This window comes from Strix uralensis, chromosome 22, assembly GCF_047716275.1.
Source record: "Strix uralensis isolate ZFMK-TIS-50842 chromosome 22, bStrUra1, whole genome shotgun sequence".
NCBI lineage: Eukaryota > Metazoa > Chordata > Aves > Strigiformes > Strigidae > Strix > Strix uralensis.
The window spans coordinates 8,599,029-8,620,451 of NC_133993.1; the positions used below are offsets into that span (position 1 = coordinate 8,599,029).

At 68.9% G+C, this 21,423-nt stretch overlaps 4 protein-coding genes across 9 annotated transcripts; 1 reads left to right on the plus strand and 3 right to left on the minus strand.

Moving 5' to 3' along the window:
* Positions 1 to 419: 419 nt before the first annotated feature.
* ATXN7L3 (ataxin 7 like 3) lies at positions 420 to 7,865 on the plus strand. 2 transcript variants are annotated; one of them, XM_074891840.1, is made up of 13 exons: positions 420 to 557; positions 2,217 to 2,329; positions 2,450 to 2,582; positions 3,044 to 3,215; positions 4,659 to 4,756; positions 5,053 to 5,075; positions 5,178 to 5,223; positions 5,500 to 5,531; positions 5,655 to 5,723; positions 6,050 to 6,093; positions 6,215 to 6,286; positions 6,616 to 6,749; positions 7,047 to 7,861. In XM_074891840.1, exons 2-13 carry the CDS (start codon positions 2,279 to 2,281, stop codon positions 7,193 to 7,195), a joined length of 1,023 nt encoding a protein of 340 aa, XP_074747941.1. In that variant the 5' UTR covers positions 420 to 557; positions 2,217 to 2,278; the 3' UTR covers positions 7,196 to 7,861. The 2 variants fall into 2 exon arrangements, with proteins under 2 accessions (XP_074747941.1, XP_074747940.1); XM_074891839.1 differs by having other exon boundaries at positions 5,053 to 5,223; positions 7,047 to 7,865.
* A 1,593-nt stretch (positions 7,866 to 9,458) lies between these two features.
* On the minus strand, positions 9,459 to 12,943 carry TMUB2 (transmembrane and ubiquitin like domain containing 2). 4 transcript variants are annotated; one of them, XM_074891842.1, is made up of 5 exons: positions 12,822 to 12,943; positions 12,313 to 12,404; positions 12,162 to 12,241; positions 10,580 to 11,303; positions 9,459 to 10,122 (listed from the first exon to the last, which is right to left on the minus strand). In XM_074891842.1, exons 4-5 carry the CDS (start codon positions 11,119 to 11,121, stop codon positions 9,768 to 9,770), a joined length of 897 nt encoding a protein of 298 aa, XP_074747943.1. In that variant the 5' UTR covers positions 11,122 to 11,303; positions 12,162 to 12,241; positions 12,313 to 12,404; positions 12,822 to 12,943; the 3' UTR covers positions 9,459 to 9,767. The 4 variants fall into 4 exon arrangements, with proteins under 4 accessions (XP_074747943.1, XP_074747942.1, XP_074747946.1 ...); XM_074891841.1 differs by having other exon boundaries at positions 12,162 to 12,404; XM_074891845.1 differs by lacking the exon at positions 12,313 to 12,404 and having other exon boundaries at positions 12,822 to 12,894.
* Positions 12,944 to 13,391: 448 nt separating this feature from the next.
* ASB16 (ankyrin repeat and SOCS box containing 16) lies at positions 13,392 to 16,810 on the minus strand. Its single transcript, XM_074891979.1, is given in 7 exon segments — positions 13,392 to 13,716; positions 13,804 to 13,917; positions 14,003 to 14,495; positions 15,161 to 15,428; positions 15,820 to 15,961; positions 15,964 to 16,145; positions 16,714 to 16,810. Coding segments are annotated over 6 exon segments (1,371 nt in total). The 5' UTR covers positions 16,129 to 16,145; positions 16,714 to 16,810; the 3' UTR covers positions 13,392 to 13,527.
* On the minus strand, positions 16,153 to 21,090 carry HROB (homologous recombination factor with OB-fold). Of its 2 annotated transcripts, XM_074891978.1 has the most exons (10): positions 20,959 to 21,090; positions 20,587 to 20,637; positions 19,378 to 20,301; positions 18,648 to 18,731; positions 18,352 to 18,492; positions 18,090 to 18,198; positions 17,924 to 18,009; positions 17,644 to 17,760; positions 17,260 to 17,452; positions 16,153 to 16,841 (listed from the first exon to the last, which is right to left on the minus strand). In XM_074891978.1, the coding sequence occupies exons 1-10, from the start codon at positions 20,959 to 20,961 to the stop codon at positions 16,480 to 16,482; spliced, it is 2,070 nt and encodes a 689-aa protein (XP_074748079.1). In that variant the 5' UTR covers positions 20,962 to 21,090; the 3' UTR covers positions 16,153 to 16,479. The 2 variants fall into 2 exon arrangements, with proteins under 2 accessions (XP_074748079.1, XP_074748078.1); XM_074891977.1 differs by lacking the exons at positions 20,587 to 20,637; positions 20,959 to 21,090 and having other exon boundaries at positions 19,378 to 20,572.
* Between the last annotated feature and the right edge of the window lie 333 nt (positions 21,091 to 21,423).

Here is a 21,423-nt window from a genome sequence, read left to right on the forward strand (position 1 = left end):
GAGTGGGGGGGGGAGGGGGGGGATCCGTGGGGATGGGGGGTGGGATCCGTGGGGATGGGGGAGGTCCGTGGGGGTCGGGGATCCCTGGGTTCGAGGGACCCGGGGGGGGGCGGAGGGAGAGAAGCCCCGGGGCACCCACAGGGAGGGCCCAAGTCCCCGCCCCCTCCTAAGCCCCGCCCCGTCACGCCCCTCACCCCGCCACGCCCCCTCAGGCCACGCCCCCTCCTCACCGCCCCGCCCCGCCGCCCCCCGCCGCGGTACCGGCCGCTCCCATTGGCCGCGGCCCTCCCGGCGCCTCCCCATTGGCGGGCGGGCGCGGGGGGGCGGGGCCGGGTGCGCGCCGGGTGCGGCGCCCCGCCCCTCCCCCCGCTCCCCCCCCGCCTCGGGCCGCCGCCGCCGCCGGGCGCAGGGAGCGCCAGGCCCGGCCCGCCCGCTCCCGCGCACCGCGGCCCCGGGAGGGCGGGCGGCGCTGCCGCCGAGCATGGCGAGCGGCCGCCGGGCCGCGCGGCGGAGCGGCGGGGGGCGCTGACCCGGCCCCGACGGGTCCTTCCGCGCCGGTGAGTGACCGACCGACCCCCCCCGCCGCCCCCCCCCCCCCCGAGCCCGCAGCTCCCGGGGCCCGCGCCCCGCCGGTGGGCCCGAGTGGCACCAGGGCCCCGCCCCGCTCCCCGGAGGACCCCAGCCCCCCCCCCCGCGCTGCTCTGGGCCCCTCAGGGGTGCCGCGGCCCCCGCCCCGCCCTGTGTGTGCCCCCCCCCCCCGCAACCCCCCGTGACCTCCGCCCGACCCCCCCCCCCCACCCCAGCAGATCCCCCGCGACCCCCCCCCGGCCCTGGGACCCCCCTTCCCCCTCGCTGACTCTCCAGCCGCCCCCCCCCTTTCCTGTTGCCCCCCCCCCCCAGTCCCCGGCCTGAGGCAGCCCCCGGCTCCCGCAGGGGTTTCTCAGCCGTGTGTGTGTGTGTCCCCCCCACCCCCGGGCTGCCATCACCCTGGGGCGGGGGGGGGGGGAGCAGGAGGGTGCAGCCCCCCCCAAAAATGGGTGCAGCCCCCCCAAACTGGGTCCCTGCATCCCTTTTGTTTGGCTCCTCCGGGCCTTGCCTGCAGGCCTGCCTGCAGCGGGGGGGCTGGGCAGCACCAGGCCCCCCCCCACCTCCCTCCCCGGGCTCTGCCCGCACCACACCGGACTCTCAACCGGGGCGGGGGGGTCCGGGGGGGGCTCAGGACTGAGCCGATGCCAGCCGGTGTTTCCTCTTTGGGCGGTGGAGGGAAGAAATCCCCGGGCCAGGCCCGGAAGCGGGTGTTGGGGTGCGGGGGGGGGGGCGGGGGGACACACACGACACACACATGGGACCCCCCCCACCCTCCCGTCCCGATGGTTGGGGTCGGAATCCCCCCCCCCCTCCATGGGAACGGGGTGGTGCAAACCACCGGCCAGTGCTGGCCGTTGGTGGGTGCTGGCAGCAGCGCAGTGCTGGGGGGGGGGGTCTTGGCGTGAGTTTGGAGCCCCCCCCCCTTTTAAAGTGCCGTTGGAGGGGGGTCTGGGTGTCCACTGCGGGGTGGGGGGGGCACACGGTGGTCCCTGTGCTGTCCCCTCCCTCCATCAGCTTCAAGAGAGGGTGATGCAGCAAAACCCACTGCCCCTTTGAGGGGGGGGGGCAGCTTTGGGGTGCATGGGGGGGGCACCCCACGTCCCCTGTGCCCACCTACAATCAGAGACGATGCTGGGGGGGGGGGGGCTGACACCTTGGTGATGGCTGGACACGTCCCAGGCTGGCCCCGGAGGGAGGTGGCGGGGTGGGGGCTGGCAGTGGGGTGCAGGGGGTGTCCGTGTCCGTCCGTTCCCCCCCCCCCCCCCCCCCCCGTCATGGTGGGGAGAGGCCTTGTTTATCCAGGTGGAAGGAGCCGGGAGAGGCCGTCTGGAAGCTGGCGGGGGCCAGGCAGCGAGGCCAAATCCGGGACCCCTCCCCATGTTCCCTTGACCATGGGGGGGGGGGGGTTTGTGCCAGACTGGGGGACCCCCGTGCTCCCCCCCCCCCCCCCTTAATTCCTGGGGAGTTTAACCCAGGACTCTGCCTCTTGGGGCTTGGAGACGCCCCTGGGGCCTACCCCAGGGCATGAGGTGGGCGTTTGGCTGGGGGGGGAGTGTCTGCTCACCGCAGGTGAGGTGCCAACATGGCCCCTGCCTGCCCCCCCCCCCCCCCCCCCCCCCCCCCCGCAGCAAGACCCCCGCGTGTCCTGTGCTATGAGCGTTCGGCGTGACTTCTCCGCGAGCAGTTGCAAATGAAAATGGAGGATATGTCTTTGTCTGGCCTGGATAACAGCAAACTGGAGGTGAGTCCCCCCTCCAGGGACTGGCTGTGTGTCCCCACCTCCCCAGGCTGTCCGTCTGTCCCCTCACAACCCCCCTCCTCACCCCTAACACCCCCCCACTCCCCCCTTTTTTTACCCCAGGCCATCGCGCACGAGATCTACACGGACCTGGTGGAAGATGCCTGCCTGGGCCTCTGCTTCGAAGTCCACCGGGCGGTCAAGTGCGGCTACTTCTTCCTGGACGACACGGACCCCGACAGCATGAAGGACTTCGGTGAGCGCCCCGCAGCCCCCCCCGGGGACGGGGTGACGCTGGCAGCGGGGACACGGCCGGCATCGGGCTCCCCAGGAGAGGCTGCGGGGTCAGAGGTGGGGGGGGGGATCGCTCGTCCCCACGCGTCAGGATTTGGGCGCAAGGATTAAACACGCCCAAAGTGTCCCCCCGGCCCAGAGGAGCCGTTTTGTAAATCTTTGGGGTGAACTGAACCCCAGAAATGTTGTGCCAAGGCGGGGTGCTCTGCCCCGGGCGAGCACGGCTGGGTGGGTGCAGGGAGGAGAGACCCCCCCCGCCCTCCCCGTGGCTGCGCTGCCACTGGTTTCAGGCCCCCAAAGCCAAGCTGAGGGTCTGAAAAGGGACCAAAGGCCCAAGAACCGCCCCCCCCCAAAGCAAAGCACCACAGCTGGGGGGCACGGCCAGCTTGAGGGGGGGGTTGGTGACGCGTGTGCCCCCCGCAGAGATCGTGGACCAGCCCGGCGTGGACATCTTCGGGCAGGTGTACAACCAGTGGAAGAACAAGGAGTGCGTGTGCCCCAACTGCAGCCGCAGCATCGCCGCCTCCCGCTTCGCCCCCCACCTGGAGAAGTGCCTGGGCATGGGCCGCAACAGCAGCCGCATCGCCAACCGGAGGTGAGCCTGGCTGTCCCCCCCCCCTGCCCCCCCAAAAAAAAGCTGAGCTGGGGGTTCTGGTGGTTCTCCCCTGCGTGGGGAAACTGAGGCACAAGGAGGGACTGAGGTTGTGGGGTTGTGTCTCTTCTCGGCGGGGGGGTGCGGGGGGTTTGGGCACCCCCATCTTGGCGCTGATGGGCATCCAGGCTCTCCCCCCTCCTTTTCATCGTGGGGGTGCGCGTCCTTGCCCCCTAACCCTGGAGTCCCACCTCCAGCTCCTTTTGCTCTAACCCGCTGCTTCCTTCCTTCGCGGAACAACAAACCGGGACTCCCGACTCCTCTGTCCCCCCACTTCCCTCAGTGGCGTCTGGGGTGGGCATGGCAGGGCTGGTGGGGTGCAGGGGGGATCCTGGGGTGTCAGGATGGGAGGGTGCAGGATGGATGCTGCGAAGCTGGGAGGGTGGGAGGGTGCAGGGTGGATCCTGAGGTGTCAGGACGGGAGGGTTCAGGGTGGATCCTGCGGTGCTGGAAGGATGGGAGGGTGCAGGATGGATCCTGCGGTGCTGGGGAGGGTGGGAGGGTGCAGGGTGGATCCTGGGGTGCTGGGGAGGGCGGGAGGGTGCAGGGTGGATCCTGGGGTGTCAGGACGGGAGGGTGCAGGGTGGATCCTGGGGTGCTGGGGAGGGTGGGAGGGTGCAGGGTGGATCCTGGGGTGTCAGGACGGGAGGGTGCAGGGTGGATCCTGTGGTGCTGGGGAGGGCGGGAGGGTGCAGGGTGGATCCTGGGGTGCTGGGGAGGGCGGGAGGGTGCAGGGTGGATCCTGGGGTGCTGGGGAGGGCGGGAGGGTGCAGGGTGGATCCTGGGGTGCTGGGGAGGGCAGGAGGGTGCAGGGTGGATCCTGGGGTGTCAGGACGGGAGGGTGCAGGGTGGATCCTGGGGTGCTGGGGAGGGCGGGAGGGTGCAGGGTGGATCCTGCGGTGCTGGGGAGGGTGGGAGGGTGCAGGGTGGATCCTGGGGTGCTGGGGAGGGCGGGAGGGTGCAGGGTGGATCCTGGGGTGCTGGGGAGGGCGGGAGGGTGCAGGGTGGATCCTGGGGTGTCAGGACGGGAGGGTGCAGGGTGGATCCTGGGGTGCTGGGGAGGGCGGGAGGGTGCAGGGTGGATCCTGGGGTGCTGGGGAGGGCGGGAGGGTGCAGGGTGGATCCTGGGGTGCTGGGGAGGGCGGGAGGGTGCAGGGTGGATCCTGGGGTGCTGGGGAGGGCAGGAGGGTGCAGGGTGGATCCTGGGGTGTCAGGACGGGAGGGTGCAGGGTGGATCCTGGGGTGCTGGGGAGGGCGGGAGGGTGCAGGGTGGATCCTGGGGTGCTGGGGGTGCTGGAAGGGTGCAGGATGGATCCTGGGGTGCCGGGGGGGATGTGGGGCGGATCCTGGCTGTGGGTCCCTGACCTTCCTCCCCTCCCCGTGCAGGATCGCGAGCAGCAACAACATGAACAAGTCGGAGAGCGACCAGGAGGACAACGACGACATCAACGACAACGACTGGTCCTACGGCTCTGAGAAAAAAGGTGGGGGGGGGGCACGAGGTGTGTGGGTGCCCGCTGGGCCGGGGGTCCCTGGACCCCAGGAGAGGGGGGGGGGACACGTCCCAGCTGCCCCGTGGCTCTCAAACCCTGGTCCTGGGCACGTGGGTGGTGGGGTGATGGCAGCCGAGTGTGGGGGTCCCTGATTGTCCCCCCCCATCCCTGGGGAGGGGACTGTCCTGGCAGCGAGGGGGGAGGGTGGGCTGGCGGCAGCTGCTGCAGCAATTGGGCCGAAATCCACCAGAAAAGGTAAAATGTCTCCCTTGCGTCTCTCCCCGCAGCAAAGAAGAGGAAATCGGACAAGGTGAGGGGGCTGGGGGGGTGGGGTGCTGCTGGGGGCTGGGCGGGTGTGGGGGACACGGGGGGGGACACGGTGCCCCCCCCAACGCCGCCGCTCTCCCCGCAGAACCCCAACTCGCCCCGCAGGTCCAAGTCCCTGAAACACAAAAATGGTGAGTGGGCGGGGCTTGGGCGGGGGGCGGGGCTTCGGCGAGCGGGCGGGGCTTGTGCCAGAGGCGGGGTATGGGGGGCGGGGCTTGTGCTGCGCAGGGGCGGGGGCTTTGGTGAGTGGGCGGTGCTTTTATGGGGCGTGGCATCGGTGAGTGGGCGGGGCTTGTGCCGCGGGGGCGGGGCTTGCTCGGGGCCGGCGCTCTCCCTGGATGGGGCTGGGGGGACACGGGGGGGCCCGGCCGCGGGCTGGGACCCCCCCTCACCCTCTTCTCTTCCAGGCGAGATCGGCGGGAACCCCGATCCCTTCAAGGTGAGCCCAGGGCGGGGGGAGACAACACCCGGACCCTCTATCCCCCCCCCAGCCCCGGGATGGCCCCATCCCCCACCGGCCCTGAGCCCCCCTCTCTGCCCCCCCCTCTCTGCCCCCCCACAGTACAGCAACTCGGCGGGAATCAACTACGAGACGCTGGGCCCCGAGGAGCTGCGGACGCTGCTCACCACGGTGCGTTCCCCGGGGGTTTGGGAGGCACCGGTGGGCGCGGGAGAAGCCCCCTCCCCAGCCGGCTGCGGTGGGGGGGGGGGCCTGCCGTTCTTGGGGTCTCCCCCAGCTCGGCTCCATCCCGGCTGGGAACGGGGACAGGGACGTGCGTCTGCCCCTGCGCCCTGCTGAGCAGCAGCTCCCGATCCTGGGGGACGTGGTGGCTGCTCTGTCTGGGGGCAGGGGGGGGGGACAGGACAGCACTGGGAGGGTGGGGAGGTCACTGGGATTGGGGTGGGGGGGCTGCGTGGCTGCTCCTCCGCCCGCTCACCCGCCCCTTGTCTCCCCAGCAATGCGGGGTCATCTCTGAGCACACCAAGAAGATGTGCACCAGGTGAGAGCGGCCTGGGCTTTCCCTGCTCGGTGTTGGGGGGGTCCCCAGATCCCCACAGGAGCTGAGGGGGGGGACACCCCCCATCAAAACACTTGACTCAGCCCCGTGTCTCCGCCGTCAGGTCCCTGCGGTGTCCCCAGCACACGGATGAGCAGCGCAGATCCGTCCGGGTTTATCTCCTCGGTCCCTCCGCGTAAGTGACCGCACACACACGGGGTCCCAAAGGTCCCGGGGTGGGGACGGGGACGGGGCTCTGCCCCCCGGGTGCGAACGGAGACTTGGAGGGGGGGCTGCATGGGGCACCCAGATCCCGAGCGAGCCCCGGGGACGGTGACAGGGCCACCTCGGAGGGCTGCGATGGGGATGTGCCACCCAGCCGGGTCGTGGGGAGCTGCATCGAGCCCCTGGTGTCCCCCTCACATCAAGGGGTGCAGCGCTGTGGGCTCCGTGTCCCTGTCCCGTGTCCCGTCCCCCCCCCCCAAAAAAAAACCGCCAGGACACCCCCAAAACGCCTCTGCCCAGGTCCCTGCCCGAGGCGGAGAGCAGCGTGGAGAACGACAGCTTCGAGGTGGCGGAGAGCCAGGCCATCATGAGCCGGCTGCAGTGGGACGGCTCCTCCGACATCTCGCCCTCCGACTCGGCCTCCTCCAAAGCCAGTGAGTATTTTGTTGGGGGGGCGGGGGGAGCAAATCCTGCAGCACAGACCCCTCTGCGGGGGCAAAACGTGGGTGTTTGGGCGTCTCCCCCCGCACACAGGGGACAGACAGACCCACAGACACCTCGAGGAGTCCCTGGGACATCCTGTCACCCCCTTCCCGGGGCGGGGGGGGGAGTGTTTTGGGGTATGTTTGGCTGCGTATGGATTGGTGATGGGGGGATCCTGTTTTGGGGGGGCTCCTGCTGGCCCAGCTGTTCCCCAACACCCCCATCTCCTCCCTTTTTCCCCCCCCCAGGTACAAACAACTCCGAGTCCCGCAAAACCAAGAAGAAAAAACCCCATTTGGGGCTGGTGAGCGGCGCCCCGGGGCTCGGCTCCAGCAAGAAGAAGAAGCCCAAACCCCCCGCACCCCACACCCCCAGCATCTACGACGACATCAACTGAGCGGAGCCGATGGCGGGGGGGGGGGGACAGACAGACGGACAGAGACGGGCTGGGGCAGCCCCTCCCACCCCGCCTGGGGCAGCCCCCCCATTTCGGACACAAAGCGGGTACCCGGGGGCGTGGAGGATGGAGGACTTGGCCGTCGCTGCAGGGGGTTGGGGTGGGGGGGTTGGATTTGGAAGCCCCCATTAGTGTCCCCCTTCCCCCCCCGGCCCCCTCCCCGGTGCCACTATTTATTCTGTGACAGTTTTTGTACGTGGGGCTCCCGTCAGGGCTCTGAGGGGGTGTCTCGCTCAGAAATGGGAGCACACCCCCCACCCCCCCCTCCAAAAACCAGCTGTACCCCCTCCCACACTCACTCTGCTGGAGCACCCTTACCCCAGTGGGGTGGGGAGCACCTGCCCCCCCCCCCCCCCTCGCCCCCCAGGGCAGGTCCCTCCTGCCCCAGGGGTTTGGGGGGGCTGCTCCCCCTCTCCATGCCCCAAGGGCCAGCACTCGCTGGTCGGGCTGGCTCAGGATGGGGGGGGAGCATGTGGGGAGCGGGCTTTTTCCTGCTCTGAGGAGACAAATGGGGCCCCCCCCTGCACCCCAAATGTGCTGTAAGCAGCTGGATTTAGCTGCTGGGGGTGTTTGGGGCCCGGTACTGCCTGCATGAGGCTTGTCTGGGTCCTGGGGGGGGGGGGGGGGGGGGGGGGGGTCTGCATGCTGCATCCTTTGTGTTTGGGGGCAGGGGGAGATACCCAGGGCTACATCCTCAGCTTTGGGGGGGGGGGGGGGGGAGCTGCTGTGACCTTCCCTGCTCCAAACTGGCCTCTGTGTGGGAAGGGGGTGGGGGGGGGAACCCTGACCTGCTGGGGACACCCCATGTGCCTGGTGGGGCTGGGAAATGGGGAAATGTGCCCACCCCCCACCCCGCCCGGGCGAACTGGAGGGGGGGGGGGGGGGGGGGGCAGGACATGGCCCTGCTTTGAGACAGAGCCCCCCCCCCATATCCCCAGGGCAGTTCTGTGTCCTTGGCCCTGGGGCCCTGCTGCTGTAGTTGTAGGGGGGGCAGGGGGGGCTTTGCAACCCCCAACAGCTCTGCCTGGTGTTTGTACCCCTGTGGGCTCTGGTCCTTGGCTGGGGGGGGGGCCAGGACCAGTATCCTGCTGTCCAGGCCTGGGGGGGGGCACACACACAGGTCCCTCTGCCCAATGACACACACCCCCCCCCCACTTCGCCTGTTTTCCATCACAAGGGGTTGTGGTGGGGATGGGGTTGGTTCTGTCCCTTCCATTGTACCCCCCCACCCCCGATGGCTGGCTGACACCCCAAGTATGTCCCTGGGGAGGGGGGGGGGGGGTGGTGAGGCTGCTTGTAACACCCCCCCCCCCGCCCCAGCGCCACGGCATTTTTGGGGGGAGATTAGTCCTTTTGGTGGGTCTCGCAAATTATGGTGCTCTCGACTCTGGATTCACTATTGTTTTAAAACTGCTGCTAAAGGCTAGTGCTGTGCGGGACCCAGTGGGGGGGGTTCCCAGCGCCCTGGGGGGGCCCCCCAGCTGTGTGGGAACCTCTGCACGGTCCCTCCCTGCAGTTGCCGGTAGCTCCCGGCACAGCTTTGGGGCTGGGGGGGGGTGGGGGGAGTGGCCTGGCCACCAGAGCACGCCGAGCTGGCCTTTGCGTGCCCTGGGGCCTGAGAAGGGGGGGGGGGTGTCTGGGCACCCAGAAACACGGGGGGGGACCACCGTGGGGGGCACCCCCCCATCCCAATGAGAAAGGGGGGGACAGCCTGACCCCCTCCAGCTGCAGGAGAGGCGCCGCAATTTGGGGTCCAAGGGGTGTAACCGGCCAAGGTGGGGGGCTTGGATTGTGCCCCGTTGTCCCCCCAGGTCCGTGTGCTCCCCGCTGTGGCAGAGCCAGTGGCCACCCGGGGCCCTCCTGGGCTTGAGATTTGTATTTTTTGCGCACGTACTCCATCCCGTACGGGTAGTTGAGCCGTTGTAAGGTCTGTGTGTCCCATTAGTGGGTTGTGGCTGCCCCTGTAAATAAAACTGCATCTCGACTTGGTATCTCGGGCTCGTGGCTGCTGTGAGGTGCCGGCGCCTCGTTTAAGTAACAGGTTTAACCCCCCTCTCCTTGCCCAACCTGCCTCCCGCCATGCCCTTTACTAAAAATCTACTTGTGGGGCTTTTTTTTTTTTTTTAAACTAAACACAGGTAGGGAAGGCAGCGGGGTGGCGAGGCAGCCGCGGTTTCGCCGGCAGGAAGGCGAGCGCCGGGGCTGACGTTACACCTTTTATTTGCTTTAAAAAGTCTCCAGGAGGAAGCCGCAGCCCGTTCCGGTGCGGGGCCCTGAGCTCGAACCCTGCTGAGCTGAGATCCTGCCCCAGAAACGGCTCCTCCCCAGAGCGTGGGGCCAGGAGGGAGGAGGATAATGCTGGGGGGGGGGGGGACGGGGACAGGGGGAAGCGCAGACCATTTTTGGGGGACAAAGTCTGACGCTGAGATGGGGAAGGACACGCCAAGCTCCCACCACCGTGGTGGAGGAGGCAGCACCCACCCCAGCGCCGCGGCCCCTCCCGCTCGAGTCCTTACTGTCCATAAATCCCAAACATCAAGAAGCTGACCAGGACGGCGACGCCGATCAAGGAGACGGTGGCCGGAGCGGTGAAGAGCTGCCGGTAGTTGAAGCGGAAATACCAGACGATCGCCAGCACCACCATGACGGTGGGGACCATCATGTTCTCCGTGCCCAGGGGGAAGCCACCGGCATCCGGGATGGTGGCCCCGGGGTCGGGGAGGGGGGCGGTGGCACTCCGGGAGCGGTGGCAGTGGATGACGCAGTTGTCCGTGATGTGGAGCGAGCGCAGCGTCTGGCCCTGGTCCTGCAGCAGCTGCCCGCGGTAGATGAACTTCATCTGGTTCTCCTGGCCTGGGAAATATTTGCTGCGGGAGGAGGGAAGAGGGTGGAGATGGTGCTCACGGATGCACCTAAAGCGACCTGGGGCTGGGGGAACACCCCCCCCCCCCCCCCCCATCATAAAACCAACAAGGGTCCCAGCTCGGGGAGGAGGGGGCAGCAATGCCCCGTCTCGCCTTTTAATCTCGTTATTTTAAAATTGGCACCTCCCTGTTATTTTTAGAGGGATCCCTCGGCCCAGAGAGGGATGAAAACCCCCCCGCTGGCCTCAGGCAGAGTGGTGAGGAGGGGGGTGTTTGTAGGAGCCGGGGGGGACAAGAGCTGTGAGGGGGTGGGTTTGCTACCAAGCAGCGCTCCCTCGTGTCCCGCCCTCTCCCTTGTGTCCCGTCCCCCCCCTCGTGTCCCCACCCCCTCGTGTCCCCCCTTCTCCCTCGTGTCCCCCCCCTCTCCCTCGTGTCCCCCCACCTCTCCCTCAGGACTTACCTCTTGAGGACCCCCACGGTGTCCTCGGGCCGCACCACGGCCACCTCCTCCGTGTCGTTGAGGAATTTGAGCCGGATCTTGATGAAGCCGGAGCACAGGTCACTCCCCCCGGCGGCGGGTGGCCCCCCCCGGCTACCCAGGCCGCTGGGCTCAGTGGCCGAGGTCTGTTTGGGCAAGTTCTGGATGTCCAGCAGCCGCTCCAGGCCGGGGTCGGGGGGGCTGCCGCTGTCCCCCTGCTCCGCCGCCGGCCCTGACGCCGCCCCCCCTTCCTCTTCTGTTTTCTCCTCTGTGTTTTCGGGTACCCTGGGGGGCTCCGGGGCTTCGGCCGCCCCCGCCGTCCCCACGTACCGCTCCACGTCACCGAGCCGGAGGACAGCCGCATCCCCCGCTGCCACAATCGTTCCCAAAAGCTGGTTGCCGCTGTCGGCGACGTAGGTGGACAACCAGGCCAGGACCAGAGCCAGGACCAGCACCACAACGCCGGCCACCACCGTCACCTCGTCCCCCACCCCTCGGATGAAGGTGGCAGCGGGGGGCTCCATCTCCGGAGGGGGCTGGAGGGGCCGGGATTCCCCCCCTCAGCCCAGCAGCTTGTTTTCTGCCTCAACTGTCCCACGCAGCCCCCGTGTCGGGCACGAACCGGCCGTGCGGGAACCCCCGGGGCTGCTTTGTGGTCACGTTCGGCCTTAAAATAAATCCTGCTGCTGTCCCACTGCACGAAGAGCTGGAGAGAAGGGAGATTTCTTTACTGCACAGAATCCCAGAATCATCTGGGTTGGAAAAGCCCTTGAAGCTCCTCCAGTCCAACCATGAACCTCACCCTGACCGTTCCCAACTCCACCAGATCCCTCAGCGCTGGCTCAACCCGACTCTTCAACCCCTCCAGGGATGGGGACTCCCCCCCTGCCCTGGGCAGCCCATTCCAATGCCCAACAACCCCTTCTGCAAAGAAATCCTTCCTAAGAGCCAGTCTGACCCTGCCCTGGCGCAGCTTGAGGCCATTCCCTCTTGGCCTGCCGCTGGTTCCTTGGCTCAAGAGACTCCTCCCCCCTCTCTGCACCCTCCTTTCAGGGAGTTGCAGAGGGCCATGGGGTCTCCCCTCAGCCTCCTCTTCTCCACACTAAACCCCCCCAGTTCCCTCAGCTGCTCCCCATCAGACCTGTGCTCCAGACCCTGCACCAGCTCCGTTGCCCTTCTCTGGACACGCTCGAGTCATTCAATGGCCTTTTTGGGGTGAGGGGCCCAAAACTGAACCCACTCATCGAGGGGCGGCCTCACCAGGGGTGAGATCCCTTCCCTGTCCCTGCTGGCCACGCTGGTGCTGATACAAGCCAGGATGCCATTGGCCTTCTTGGCCACCTGGGCACACTGCTGGCTCCTGTTCAATCAATCACCCCCCCCAGTCCCTCTCTGACTGGCAGCTCTCCAGCCACAAGCAGACACTTCCTTTTTGTTACAGAGCTAGACCAGAAAAAGCCGGGGACAGGGTGACAGCCCCCCCAGCCGTGGGGGCTCTGGGTGCACAGGGAAGGCGGCAGCACCCCCTTGACAGCGGGATTGTTTTTTTGGAGGCAGAACTTACGGCTCAGGAGTAATGACCGGGTCCCCGCTGGGAGGAGGGCGATGCTATCGCTTCCCACACACCAATTAGGAGCACGGCACCTGTAATTACAGCCCGAGCTGGAATCGGCCAGGGCAGGAAGGAGCCGAGCGCTCCGCCGGGCCACGTTTACCTTTGCCGGAGCTGGTGGAGGGTCCCGGTGGGCTCCCGGACCCCCTCGGTGCCCTGCCAGGGTCACGCCAGCCCCGAGCCCTGGCCCCGCTCCTGGAAGGGAGCAAAGCGACGGGCATCAGCGGGGCGAGGAGCCCGTTAATGGCGGTCAAAGCCCTCCCGGTTCTCTCTGCAGCGGCCCGGCCCCAGCGGGGAAGCGGCACAAGCCGGCGGGGGAGAGTTAAACCTCCTGGGGGGGGGACGGGGACGGGGGGAGCTTTATCCGGGCCGAGCGGGGCGGGACGGTCCCGGCTGGGTCAGTGCGGGGGGGCATGGGGAGGGGCGCGCTGGCAGGTGCAGGGAGGATCGGGGTGGGGGGGGCCAGGCGGGTCCCGGTAACGCCCGGAAGGGCCCTGCCAGGCCCGGGGGAGTCCTAGTGAGGTGCGGGGTGGGCCCTGCCAGGCCCGGGGGGGGTCTCGGTGAGACTCTGGGGGTCCCTCGCGGTCCCGGGGGGGCTCTGCCCGCACTCACCGCGTCCCACCGCCGCCCGCGCGCCGGAAGCGCCACGTCACAGCGCGGCCGACACCGAACGGGGGGGGAAAGGGGGGGGGAAGAGAAGGCCGCGGGCGCGCACGTCATGCGTCACGGCGGCGGCGCCAAGCCACGCCCACTGGGCGTGCCCCGGGGCGCGCTGATGACGCATGGGGGGCGCGGTGGGAGGGGGCGGAGCCTTCAGGCCACGCCCCTGCGATTGGCGGAAGTGGGCGGGGCCTCGTCGTGGGGCGGGGCCTCGGGTGCCTCGTGTATCCCCGGGCGCTGTCCCCGCCCCCCCGGGCCTGGCTGTCCCCTCCCCGGGGCCTGACCCCTCCCGGGCCTGCCCGTCACCTCCCCCAGGCCCTGCCACCCCCGCGGCCTGGCTGTCACCTCCTCCAGGGCCTGTCACCCCCCTGTCGCAGGCCCCGTGTCCCCCAGGGCCTGTCTGTCACCTCCCTGGGGCCTGTCAGACCCCCCCAGGCCCTGTTTCTCCCCTCCTCCCCCAAGTCCCCTGTCCCCCTCGGGACAGCGGCCATTGCCCCACCGGGAAGGACAAACCTCGAGAGCCACCTCGGCCACGTCCTTTATTGACACCAGGACACTTGCGGGGACACGGGAGGGCCAGTGGGGGACACAGAGCAGCAGCTTGTCCCTCCCATTCAGCGCAGGGGGACCCCGGGTGGGGGGACACACCCCCCCCCCCTCAGGAGATGAGCCCCTCGAGGGGCAGCTGGAGGTAGAGGCGCAGGGGGGGTGGCAGCAGGGCCAGCTTGGGGACAGCGGCGTGGCAGCGGGGACCCAGGTGGCGCCGCAGGGCGCAGCGGGCCAGGTGCTGCAGCCGGCGCGGTTGTCCCGCCGCACGCACGGCCGAGGCGTAGAAATCCCGGTGCTCCTGCGGAAAGCGGGGAGAGGGGGGTGGTCACGGGGGGGGGGGGAGCGGGTCACAGGGGGTTTGGGGGGGGACCCCGCACCCTCTTACCTCCCACAGCTCCGGGGGAACGGCCCCCACCCAGCTCTCGGCGGGGGGGACGCGGTCGTAGGCGTTGAGCACCACCTCCAGCGCCGGCGGGTGCCGGCAGCAGAACTTGAGCATCTACCGACAGAGACGTGTCACCGAAAGGGGTTGGGGACACCCCGCCGTCACCCCCCTGCCCCACCCCAGCGCCCCGACTGCCCACCTTGGGGTGAACGGGGCCGGCGCCGTGGTCGAGGAGGAGGGCGATGGTTTGCTCGGGGCGCTGGTGCCGGTATTCCTCGACGGCGTGGAGGGCGCAGTCCATGGGGGTGTACCCGGCGCAGTTGGGGACGGTGGCATCGGCCCCGTGGCGCAGCAGGAGCCGCGCCAGCCGCGGTTGCCCGTTGCCGCAGGCGTTGTGCAGCGGCGTGTGATCCTTACGGCCGGCGGCCCCGGGGTCGGCGCCGGCTTCCAGTAGCCGTTGGGCCACCTGGTAATAGCGTTCGGCGTCCTCGGGGCGCTCGGCGGCGGCGCAGGCGGCGTTGAGGGGGGTCTCGCCCTGGTGGCTGCGGCGGGCGGGGTCGGCGCCGTGGCGCAGGTACAGCTCCACGTGGGCCACCAGCCCCTGCCGCGCCGCCACGTGCAGGGCCGTCACCTGCCGCTCCCGCGTCCCCAGGTTCACCCGCGCCCCGTGCGCCAGCAGCAGCTCCGCGCACCTGGGGGGGGGAACACGTATGGGTGAGGCGGGGTTGGGGACCCCCCCAGAGACCCCTGTCATCACCCCCTGGGCCCCCTCCCCTCCCCAGGGCCACCCCTGGGGCCCAGGCTGCAAATCTTGAGAACCAGGGAGCCCTGGAAGGGCGGGGCTTGGGGCTGTGGCTTTAAGGGTGTGGGCGTGGCTTGAGGAGTTGTGGTGTGGCTTGAGAGCTCATGGGCATGTCTTAAGGGGTTGTGGCGTGGCTTGGAGGGGGGGTGTGGGCGTGGCTTATCCATGGATGGGAGGTGGAGCCTAACATGCAGATTAACCTGGCTGTGTGGGCGGGGCTTAGGGTGTGGGTGGAGCTTTGTTGGAAGGTGGGGTTGGGTGTGTGGGTGGGTCTTGGCATGCAGATGAGGGGGTGGGAGAGGCTGGGGTGTGGGAGGGGGTTGTCATGCAGATGAGGGTGTGGGAGGGGCTTGGGGTGGAGATGAGGGTGTGGGAGGGGCTTGGGTGTAGGAGGGGCTTGACACGCAGATGAGGGTAGTCATGTGGGTGGAGCCTGACATGCAAATGAGCCCCGCCCTTGGACAGGGGTGGCTGGAGCATGGGGGGGTGAGGTGTGAGAAAAGGGCGGGGCTCCCTATGCAGATGAAGGGCGTGGCCCGGCGGGGCGGGGCGTACGGCAGGCTCTCGGGCGTGGTGCAGAGGTGCAGGGGGGCCGAGCCCTCGGCGCTGAGCAGGTTGGGGTCGGCCCCGAAGGCCAGGAGCAGGCGGGTGCAGTCGGGGCGGGGGGCGGCCGCGCTGTCGTGGAGGGGGGCCCGGCCCCCCACCACCGCATCCACCTCGGCCCCCCGCAGCAGCAGGTGCCGGGCGCAGTCGCCGTAGCCCCGGGCGGCAGCGATGCGCAGCGCCGACGTCTGCTGCCGGCGGGGGCTCAGCACCCACAGCCCTGCCGGATGGGGAGGGGGGGGGGTCAGCCAGGGTGGGGGCACCCCAGGCCTGCCCCCCCACCCCAGACCCCCTCACCCACCCACAGCCCAGGGGGGCTCGTTGTGAACCCCAACATCCCCCCACCTCCACCCCCAGCTAGGAAAAGCCCTGGGGGGGGGGCAAATCCAGGATCACACCCCCCCCTTTCCCAGGGCGTCCTCCCTGTCCCACCCCCCCCCCAAATTCGAGCAGCCAGCCCTCCTCCCCCCCACCCACGAGAAGCCACATCCTCCCCCATCGCTCCTTCTCCTGGCTCCCCTCAGCCACCCCCCCACCCCATTATTTTGCAGCGTGCCAGCGGGGAAGGGAAGGGCCCCCCCCAGCCCCGCGCAGCCCCCCCAGCCCCGTACCCTGCTCGGGCGACCACACCAGCTCCTCGCTGACCGTCTCCATGATCAGGTTCGTGGTGGTCTCGTCCTTAAAGATGCTCTTGATGCGCAGGAGGTCCCCGGAGTACAGGGCGTTGTGGACAGCGGGGTCCCGGCAGTACTGGGGCCGCGCGGGGGGGTCAGGGGGGGCCGGGGGTTCTCTGAGAGGAACCGTCTGGTGGCCGATTCCCGAGCCAGGGCTCGCCGGCGATCGTCCTGCTCCAGCAGCTCCCGCTGGAGCCGCAGCGAGCGCAGGGCAGAGGAGGTGAAGGCGAAGGTTTCCTGGGCCATGGGGCACCCCGGGAGGGCTGGGGTGGGGGGGGGGGACGACACACACACAACAAGCTGCCTCCTGCGCTTGGGTGGGGGTTATAAATAGGGCTGTGCCCCACACACAAACGCTGAATCAAGAGCCCAGGCCAGGCCACCCTATAAATAACTCCCCCAGGGTGGTAAACAGAGTCACGTTGGCGCGGGGCTGCCAGGGGGTTTAACCTGTTGGTGGGTGTGAGATGGGGACGGTCCGTGGGGTGGGCTGAGATCTGGGTACCCCCCAACTCCGCAGGGTTTGGGGCTGAAGCCCCGCAGGGGGAGGAAAGGGAGAGCAAGGACCCCCCCCCCAACAGGATGGGGTGCTGCAGCTCAGCAGAGGGGACAGAGGGGCCCCGGGGATGGTGACACACGAGCAGACGTGGCGAGGCAGGGACAGAACAGCCCTTTAATGCAGGTTTGGGAGCCGGGAGGGGCCAGCCCGCCCCGGGGGGCAGCAGGGACGGGCGCTGAGGCCGTGTCCACCCGGGACCCCCCAGCTCTCGGCTCCAGAACAAACACAACCAACGAACAGAGGAAGGAGCAGGCGGGCGGCCGGTGCGTCACCTGCTCGCTCAGTGTCCTCGCCGGGCCACCGCGGCCGTGCCGCAGCTCCCCGTGGTCAGCAGCAGTCAGCTTGGGCCGGAGCGGAGAAGAAATCCTCAGGGAGCTCCCCAGGAGCCCGTCCAGGTCATCTGCACGGGGACAGGGAGGATGAAACGCGCTAATTTTATACACAGATAGAGAAGGAATTAGACTGGCTCTTAGGAAGGATTTCTTTGCAGAAGGGGCTGTTGGGCGTTGGAATGGGCTGCCCAGGGCAGGGGGGGAGTCCCCATCCCTGGAGGGGTTGAAGAGTCGGGTTGACCCAGCGCTGAGGGATCTGGTGGAGTTGGGAACGGTCAGGGTGAGGTTCATGGTGGGGCTGGAGGAGCTTCAAGGGCTTTTCCAACCCAGATGATTCTGGGATGCTGTGACTCCACATCTGGGAACACGGTGGGATGAGACCCCCCTCTTTGCAGTTACAGGGGAGGGGGGACACTGCTCAACCCCAGGACCTGTTTTCCGCAGGACATTGAGCTTTTCCCACCCACCCGGGTGGGTCCAACTCACCCATGTCGCAGCCATCAGCTCCCACCGGCTCTTCTCGCCTGGGCCCAGGGTTCTGCGGGTGCAGGGAGAAGCCCCCAGGAGACTGCTCTGCACTGGGGCTGCCCGTCCTCAATTGTCCCCAGTCCCCAGGGGCAGGGACACCCTGGGGGGGCTGTGTGGGGTGGCCTGGGAGTAGCCCAGCCTGAGCAGGGACCTGCAAAACCCAAAGATGAATTGTTGGGGCCCCACAGGAGGATTTGTGTCCCTCCCAAGCCTCCCCCTTCCTCCCTGGTCACATTCGAGGGTCCCCACAACCCAGACCCCCTAGTAATACCCTTGGGGGGGGTGGGGTGTCCCCCAGCATCCCTGTCCCCCCAGAGCCAGCATCCCCAGACCCCCCCTCACCTCCCACTGTGCTGGCTGTGAGAAGCCGCCCTCTGGCTCCGGCGGGTAGATCTTGAGCAGGTTGTTGGGGGTAACGTTGAGGTAGTGGTTACGGTGGGATGGGGAGAAGACGCCCACCTGCGAGGACAGAGACGTGGGTCAGGGCCAGAGCTCCAGCTTCTGCCAGTGCCCCATGTCCCATCCCCCCGGGGTGTGAGCCCGGCAGCTGGGCATGGTGACGGTGGCAGAAACAGCCCCAAGCGCCGTGCGGCTGCCGGAGATCTGCCTCCGTGTCTCCTACCTGCTTCAGGAGCAGCACCGAGCCGGGTCTGAGCTCGCTTTGTCTCTCTTCCAGCAGCAGACGATGCACCGTGCCCTGCATCTCTCCTGCGGATGAGGAAGGGACCCGTTAGCCACCGGGAGCGATGGCCAGGAGCCCCAGCCCAAGCGGGCACAGCCACACTTACCAGTCGGGTCCCTGAACACGGCACCAGCGTCAACGTTGGTCCTGCTCAGGGTTTTGATCATCACCGCCATGCTGGGGACCTTGTTCTTCGGGAGCTGCTTCAAGGCTGCCTGCACAGGAAGACCCTCGTCACACCGATGTCCCCAAGGGCAGCCCCGTGGCGCCACTGGCTCAGTCCCCTCCCCACGTTGATGCCTGGCCCTGGAAACAGCTCTAAGGGGAGAGCGGGGAAGGCCGATGCCCTCACTCAGGGTCTCCCTCACCTTCCGCAGCACCATGACCACACTGTAGGTCCTGAGGAAGCAGCTGGGGTCCCTCTCGTCCAGTCCCAGCTCTGTCTTCATGGCAAGCCAGGGGCCCTTCCCAAACTCCTCTTCTGTGGGCGGCGAGGAGCTGGGCAGTCCCTGGAGTCACAGGGCAACCACGGTCACCACCCAGGAGCTGAGCCAGCGCGTCTCACAGCCCTGTCACAGAAAGGGGGGAGCCCCGAGGACCCCCTCCCCTTCCAGCATCGCCCTCAAAGCTGCCACCTCAGGGACTGCCCGGAGCAGGGGGTTACCTTTGTCCGCGGCTTCGCCACAGCCCCGTGAGCTGGAGTTTGGGGAGCAGAAACAAGGACCTCGTCCAGCAGCTTCCCAGCGTGCTTATGGGAGAGAAAGAGGGATGTCTGGGCTTTTGCAGCTCTTTACCAGCTGCTTCCACAGAATCCCAGAATCATCCAGGTTGGAAAAGCCCTTGAAGCTCCTCCAGCCCCACCATGAACCTCCCCCTGACCGTTCCCAACTCCACCAGATCCCTCAGCGCTGGCTCAACCCGACTCTTCAACCCCTCCAGGGATGGGGACTCCCCCCCTGCCCTGGGCAGCCCATTCCAACGCCCAACAACCCCTTCTGCAAAGAAATCCTTCCTAAGAGCCAGTCTGACCCTGCCCTGGCGCAGCTTGAGGCCATTCCCTCTTGGCCTGCCGCTGGTTCCTTGGCTCAAGAGACTCATCCCCCCTCTCTGCACCCTCCTTTCAGGGAGTTGCAGAGGGCCAGGAGGTCTCCCCTCAGCCTCCTCTTCTCCAGACTAAACCCCCCCAGTTCCCTCAGCCGCTCCCCATCAGACCTGTGCTCCAGACCCTGCACCAGCTCCGTTGCCCTTCTCTGGACACGCTCGAGTCATTCAATGGCCTTTTTGGAGCGAGGGGCCCAAAACTGAACCCCCTCATCGAGGGGTGGCCTCACCAGTGCCAAGCCCAGGGGTCAGATCCCTTCCCTGTCCCACCCCACCCCATCCCCTGCACCCACCTGCTGAGGCAGGATCCCAGCAGGCCCCGGGAACCGACGAGTCTTCCCCCGCGGTGGGAGATGGGGGGCAGCCCCCGGCGCTTTGCTGGCCGCCGTCACCAGCTGCACGAGGTGGTTGGTGACCACCGGCGTCTGCAGGTTGCCCGGGCCCAGCCTGGGCGGCTGCCTCGGTGGTGGCTCCACGCAGCTCATCAAGGCCGGTGGGTTGGTGGGGGGCCCGGGGGGCAGCCGGGTTGGGGGGCAGCTCTGCCGGGCTGCCTGCGCTGTGGGTGTCTGGGGCACCCGCAGCCCCACAGAGGAGCTGCTTGCCCCTGGCTGGCGCGGGGGTGCTTGGAAAGGCCTCAGGGCTGGACCCCCGGGAGCGGGGATGGAGCCCCAGGAGCCACGTGGCTCTCCCACGGGGGTGGGGGGTCCGGGGGGGCAGGCACCGGCTGCGCTGGGCCGCAGCACCAGCTTGGGAGCGGGAGCTGCCTGTGGGGCGGGCAGGGGGTTCTGCCTGTCCTCCGGCCCCCCGCAGCCGGCAGAGCGCAGCTCTTCTCCCACCCGCTGCTTTTTGGGGGCCACCCATTCCTGGGGGGTCTCCTGCCCCGTGTGTACCCAGGGGGGCTTCTCCCACTGCCCAGGGGGTGGCCGGGCAGCACCAGGCCCCCCCCCGGGGAGCTCGGGACCCTCCAGCTCCATGCAGGCAGCCAGGAAGAGGTCGTTGTCCAGCTCATCTTGGGGGGCTGCTCCCCCGGCTGGGGGTCCCCGGCTGCCCGTGGGCTGCTCTCCCTGCCCGGCGAGGGGCCGCAGGCCGGGGGCTTTACCGGGGCGGTGACCGAGTTGGGGTCCCAGCAGGTCGGGAGGGACCGGGCCAGCGCGGGGTGACAAACGTCCGGGGACCACGAACTGGTTCTCCGCGTCCTCCACAGCGGAGAGGAAATCCTGCGGGAGGAGAAGGCACCGGGCACCCAAACCGCCTCGTCCCCCCCCCCAGGGGCACCCATGGGGTGACCAGGCCAGCCCAGGACCCTGCCCCGATGGCCCCACGAGCAAACTCATTAACGCTTAATGAGTTACTGCGGCTTAACGAGCTCCCGCCACCCGCACCCGGGTGGGTTAAAGTCACCCCACTGGGGCAGCTCGGGGTGTCGGGGCGGTGCCAGGTCCCGGGGGTGTCCCCACGGGGGGCGTCACCGGGGCCAGGCGGGGGCCGGTCCCGTCCCTCACCTCATCCGCCAGGTCCCCGTCGGCCCCGAACAGCTTCTGGAGGCGACAGGCCTGCGGGAAGGGGGGGTCAGACAGCGGGGGGGGGGTTATGGGGTATCCCCCCACCCTACGGGGACGCCAGAACCGCCCTGTCCCACAGGCAGGCCCGGGGGGAGCCCGTTCCCTCCCCTCAGGGAAGGGGGGACACCCCACACCCCCATGGCCGGGCCCACCCCACAGGGCCCAGAAGAGACCCCGAAGGCGCCATGGCGGAGGCCCGACCCCCCTCCACGTGAACCGCCAACCTCCCCCCTAGGCTGGACCCACCCCATTGGGTCCCCAAAGCCTTCAGGGGGACCCCAAACCTGCCCCCAGCCCCCCACCCCCCGTTACCATGGCAGCGGCGCGGCCCCGGCCCTGAAGGCGGAAGTGGGCTGGGCCGGGACGCGAACCCGCGGCCCCAGGCGGGCGCGAACGGCCCCTTTAAGGGCCCCGCGCCGCCTGTCGGCGGGCAGGAATGCGGCCGCGCCTCTTAAAGGGGAGGTGGCAGCGCCGCGCCCCCCCCCCCCCCCTCCGCTTTCCGCCGCGGTCTGTCCGTCCGTCCGTCCCTCGGTCCGCCCCGCCCCCTGGGCCCCTCCCGCTGCCGCCGCGTGTGTGCGCGTGTGTCCCCGTGCACACGCGTGTGCCCCGCAACGCCCCGGCGGTGACTCACGGCGGCCCCGGCCCAGCGTGATTCATCCCCGCGGGGGCCGCACACGCAGCGCGGCCGGGGGGGACCTGTCCCCCCTCCCCCCCCCCCCCCCGGCTGTCACACACACACACACGCGTGTGCAATTGCTCACACGCGTGTGCAGCCGC

Coding starts and splice junctions, on each gene's coding strand:
- ATXN7L3 (XM_074891839.1), top strand. CDS start 2,279: ATGAAAATGGAGGATATGTCTTTGTCTGGCCTGGATAACAGCAAACTG. Junction 4,757..5,052: donor CTACGGCTCTGAGAAAAAAG/GTGGGGGGGGGG, acceptor CTCTCCCCGCAG/CAAAGAAGAGGAAATCGGAC. Junction 6,287..6,615: donor TATCTCCTCGGTCCCTCCGC/GTAAGTGACCGC, acceptor GCCTCTGCCCAG/GTCCCTGCCCGAGGCGGAGA.
- TMUB2 (XM_074891842.1), bottom strand. CDS start 11,121: ATGGAGCCCCCCGCTGCCACCTTCATCCGAGGGGTGGGGGACGAGGTG. Junction 10,123..10,579: donor ACCGTGGGGGTCCTCAAGAG/GTAAGTCCTGAG, acceptor CTCCTCCCGCAG/CAAATATTTCCCAGGCCAGG.
- HROB (XM_074891977.1), bottom strand. CDS start 20,418: ATGAGTTTGCTCGTGGGGCCATCGGGGCAGGGTCCTGGGCTGGCCTGG. Junction 18,732..19,377: donor CTGGGATCCTGCCTCAGCAG/GTGGGTGCAGGG, acceptor CTCTCCCATAAG/CACGCTGGGAAGCTGCTGGA. Junction 18,010..18,089: donor CGTGTTCAGGGACCCGACTG/GTAAGTGTGGCT, acceptor CCTCATCCGCAG/GAGAGATGCAGGGCACGGTG.